The following is a 5,000-nucleotide window of genomic DNA, read 5'->3' as shown; positions in this document are numbered from 1 at the left end:
CTTTGCGTTTTTCTATTTCCTCTGGGGTCTGCTTTCGGAATTTCAAATTATATCTGCGAACATAAAGGAAAGACTCTTGCTGATGTTTCCATAATTTTTTTTTATCATGACTATCATCATAATCAATCAAAATAATTGTATATTAAAAAACTCTTGCACAAAATATACGAGAAAAATATGCAAATCCACAAATCTTACACATCATTCAAATCTTTCACTATCTTTCTTTCCTATATTGCTCTCCTTAAACCAAAAAGATAGGACATAACCAACCTATTCACATTCCCCCTGCCTCCTGGTTGCAGGTTAATTGCTAAAACATCCTCCAGATAATTAGCACTGCCTGATTCAGGATTGTCCATGCCTTCTTGAACCTTTGTCAGCACAGCCTCAGAAACAGCTGACGCTTTACTGTACTGTGACTTTGGGAACCCATGACCTGTAGAAAAATAAATACATTATTATGTTGTGTGAATTAACTATCCGTTTTCTTTGTCATATTGTATTCATATTATGGACTATCAAAATGATACTGAACAATAAAAAAAGGAAAGAAAGAGAAATAAAGAGAAAGAAAGTGAAAGAGAGAAAAAGTGTGTGTTTGTGTTTGCGTGTGCGTGTGCATGAGCGTGTGCGTGAGCGTGTGCGTGTGCGTGAGCGTGTGCGTGAGCGTGTGCGTGTGCGTGTGCGTGTGCGTGTGCGTGAGCGCGTGCATGAGCGAGTGAACGAGTGATACACAGTATGGAAAATGCCACACAGAGAGAAGATGAAACTCACCTTCAGTAAAGCATGTTTGTTTCTTTTCTCGTTTTGCTTGAAGCTGCTTTTTCTTTTTCTTGCCACTAAAGGCAACACCTCTGTTAGGCATCCTTGCTCCTCACCAAAGGCTTCTTATCTGGAAAAAAAGGAAAATATCCAATGTTAACAGAATTAAGTAAGTACCTGTTGAACCTAGACAGGTGACAGAGTAATAAAGCTTCTGAATAGGTTCACATTGTTCATGTTTCAGTAAATTTATCCTCTTCCATCTCATTTTTGTTAGTTTTTTCATCAGTCTATTTTTACATGTTTTGCTAATTTGCACTAAGATATACAGTATACCAGTATGACTAAATGAGCTACATCAATGATACTGCCATATGTGATTAGCTTAAAGCATATGCATAAGATTTATATCTATTTTACATGTCATTCACAATCCATTAGCAACACTCTTGAGTCTAGCGGCTAGGAAAGGGGTATAGTAAAAAATAAATATGAATAAAAACACAGTATTATATGAATTTCATTCCCTTGTAATACCATATGTATATGGTATACCTGCCTACTGGTCTTCTTTGACAGAGAATCATCCTCTTAAATGCAATAGTAAGTGATATAAGATTTCAGGTCCCTCAGTAGTGCAAAACTGTTCTCCTCTTCAGGGTCATATCAGAGCAGGACCTATTCTTTGATGATACATTTGCCTTATTGCACTATGACCTTGTAGTACTTGTTCTCCACTCTTTTAGTTTTAGTGTTTTAACTAGTTTGATATTGTTATTGTCTCTTCCACTAGAAAGGTAGGAACCTACCCATCTGCCTGAGGCATATCTCTATCTATCTATCTATCTATCTATATATATATATATATATATATATATATATATATATATATATATATATATATATATATATATATATATTATATATACATACATATATCTATCTATCTATCTATCTATTTATCCATCTATCAAGATCTATGTATCTATCTATTTGTCTATCAATTTATCTATTTGTTTATCTATCTAGATCTATTTATCTATCTATATATCTATCTATCAAGATTTATTTATCTATCTATTTATCTATCTATTTATCTATCTATTTATCTATCTATCTATCTATCTATCTATCTATCTATCTATCTATCTATCTATCTATTTATCTATTTATCTATCTATCTATCTATCTATCTATCTATCTATCTATCTATCTATCTATCTATCTATCTATTTATCTATTTATTTATCTATCTATCTATTTATCTATCTATCTATCTATCTATCTATCTATCTATCTATCTATCTATCTATCTATCTATCTATCTATCTACCTATCTATCTAATTATCTATCTATCTATCTATCTATCTATCTATCTATCTATCTATCTATCTATCTATCTATCTATCTATCTATCTATCTATCTATAAATCTATAAATCTATCAATCTATCAATCTATCTACCTATCAATCTATCTATCTATCGCTTAGTCCTTGATCAAATGATGATTAATCAAGAGGCAAATAATGAAGGGAAACTTAGATATGCAGTCTCTCTCTTACACTTTTCATCCATAGTCTGATATTTTGGCTTTCTATCCCAAAATATTCCTGATATATATCATGCTCTCCCCAGCTATCACAGCAGTTGCTTGATGTTTCACTCCTGTTGACATCTACACTTGCAATTTGAGGTGTTCACTCCAGATATACGGATCTCACTTCAACTTTCACTACTGTTTATGTTATTTTACTAAGCTTTTAAGTGCAACAATTCAGCTACAAAATATGACTCAACGGAATTTACAATCTCATTAAGAAAAGCTCCTTTCTGGTGAAGGATATCAGGACCAACAAAGTCACGCACCAACTTGTTTTCTTCAATTAAGTCCATACTGGCGCAAGAAGATCCTTCTTCTTCCTGCTGATATCATAAAAGGACTTGTTAAGAATGCACATTCCATTGGATTATATTTTGCCACATGTTATACTTAAGTGCAGTTCCTGATGAGATCTCATGCACGTAGTTTGCAAAAACTGACCATACATGAAAACATTTGTGACTGTTAAGGGTCCCGATGCATGTATGTGGGTATAGCAGTTTCACCCTTTCAGCTGCCATTCTCTTCAGTATGGGTGCAATATGCTTAAAACGTGGTAAATTTTCCGAACAACGCCGCGTTAAGAAATACCACAAAAGTGGTATCGATGGATTCCTCTCAACCTCTACTATTCATATATAGTGAAATTAATGAGCGCTTGCACCCCTGGACCCCACAATATGGGTCTCTTTTTTTAAGGCACTTCGTGCTACCTCGTCCTACTTCGGGGCATATTTCGCTTGCAAAATCTTAACCCAATGACTTACCTAACTTTGCCTAGTTTTGAATTAATCCCTAGCCAAAGGGGGGCTTTGCCCCCCCCCTGGATCCCCCCTTTTTAGGGCACTTAGTGCAACATACCTTAGGCAAGATATCCCAAATCCACCATCCTCGCCCTGAAATTTAAACATGGCTGTGTTTACGTATTTACGGATAGTAGCAAGCTGTGGACTGGAAACCCCCAAGGAATTACCTGCATGTGCTGTTATGTTCTCTCAACAGATGGCGCAATATTCCCCATTGTTTACAGTATAATTATAGTGTGCCCTCTATTGAGTGGTCGCGTCATCATCGGTCCTAGTTTCCTATCCTGAGGAATATATAAGACGAAGACTCAGTTGCTGTCATCATGGCGCAGTGTGAGGGTTATTCGTGGTCGCGGCATTTTCATCTACAGGACTAATTACGCATCACAAGTATCACGAAGTGCCCTGAATAGGGGAGATCCAAAGGGGGGCGTAGCTCCCTCTTCGCAAAGGCTGACTTCAAAACTAGGCAAAGTGAGGTAGGTAGTTGGGTCAAGGTTTTCGTGATACCGAAGTAGCACGAAGTGCCTTAAAAAGGGGGGTTCCAGGGGGGGGGCGAAGCCCCTCCTTGGCTAGGGCAAACTTCAAACCTAAGCAAAGTTAGGTAGGTAATTGGTTAAGATTTTGCATACGAAATATGGCCGGAATTCATATTTTACCCCGTAATTTCCCTGATCTACTTCATGCCCTCCCCTACTATCAGGACCCAGATTGTGGGGTCCAGGGGTGCAAGCGCTCATTAATTTCACTATAAATGAATAGTAGAGGTTGAGAAGAATCCATCGATACCACTTTTGTGGTATTTAGCGACGCGGCGTTGTTCGTAAAAATTTACCAAAAATGTAAGTAATAAGAGCTAAATAGAATGAGTGGAAGTTTGCAGGTAAATCTAGTGCAAACGACTATCCTGTTTTTAAAAGAATATTCCTTGAGCAAACTAACCAACTCAGGAGTGAAATATCATTTGGCATACACACGTGGCACAAAAGTTCTAAGCTTATATCAGAGCCAATTATGTTACAATCCTTTCTTCAAAGACAGGAATCAAAGTTGAAATCATTCAAAAACACAACGAAACCTCACACAAGACATCCACAAGCTATGAATACATCTCTTGCCACCAAGGGGATTTAACCATCAAAATCTATAGCATTCATAACATAATCTAGAATACTCAGCGGCATTATCTAGAATATCAAACGGCATTTACACTTTACCCTACAAAGACAACTGCCAAATGTCATACACTTCAGAATGTAAACAACGCGCTGCCCGATGCCATGTGATTACAACGCTGGTTTACGACACACAGAGCTTGACATCACTTCATTTCTAGCTACAATGACGTCTAACTGTACCACGAACTTTAATCCTGTTCGTTCTGTTTGAACACTCAATTCAACGCCAATTTATTGTTTAATTAGGGAGTTCCAGTACCTTCGCGAAGGTCCTAGACACCTGCTGAGGACCTTTCTGGATCCGACACTGTTTGACATTGGTCAAATTTATTTATACTTGATGTACATATTAATTATGCTTTGAATGCAATATATCCGCATATTAATATACAGACAATACATATTTGGATGTATATATGTGTGAATAAACTTATAAATATCCATTAAAATAGATATGCATTCGCCGATGCGTTTATGATTATTTCATTGGATATAGAGATTACTTTAGCAGATTGATGTTGGATAAATTTAATGATTGTTTATGCCTTATCTATTGTCTTTCACGTTAGTATGACGGTCAACTTAAAAACTTGCATATAACTGGAGATAATGATGCAGTTTCCCATACACGGGAGCGGACTGTTTATAG

The 5,000-nt window shown here is 36.5% G+C and overlaps 1 protein-coding gene across 4 annotated transcripts in view; it reads right to left on the bottom strand.

Moving 5' to 3' along the window:
• The window catches only part of Ns4 (Nucleostemin 4), a 13,694-nt gene extending 8,975 nt beyond the window's left edge, over positions 1-4,719 (bottom strand). Inside the window, exons 1-5 of one of the 4 annotated variants that reach the window (XM_086531221.1) lie at positions 4,611-4,635; positions 2,634-2,690; positions 778-895; positions 274-439; positions 1-53 (exon numbers count right to left, since the gene is read on the bottom strand). The exon at positions 1-53 is cut by the window's left edge and continues 299 nt beyond it. In XM_086531221.1, coding sequence (XP_086387347.1) covers positions 1-53; positions 274-439; positions 778-868 — 310 coding nt within the window. In that variant the 5' untranslated portion in view covers positions 869-895; positions 2,634-2,690; positions 4,611-4,635. The other 3 variants (XM_086531219.1, XM_086531218.1, XM_086531220.1) reach the window with 3 other exon arrangements.
• Positions 4,720-5,000: the final 281 nt, after the last annotated feature.

This window comes from Penaeus japonicus, unplaced genomic scaffold (genome assembly GCF_977035675.1).
Source record: "Penaeus japonicus unplaced genomic scaffold, GWHDUDI00000001_assembly GWHDUDI00000035, whole genome shotgun sequence".
Classification (NCBI taxonomy): Eukaryota; Metazoa; Arthropoda; class Malacostraca; order Decapoda; family Penaeidae; genus Penaeus; species Penaeus japonicus.
The sequence above is the reverse complement of the archived record's forward strand: the minus strand, read 5'-3'. Positions and strand labels throughout refer to the sequence as shown.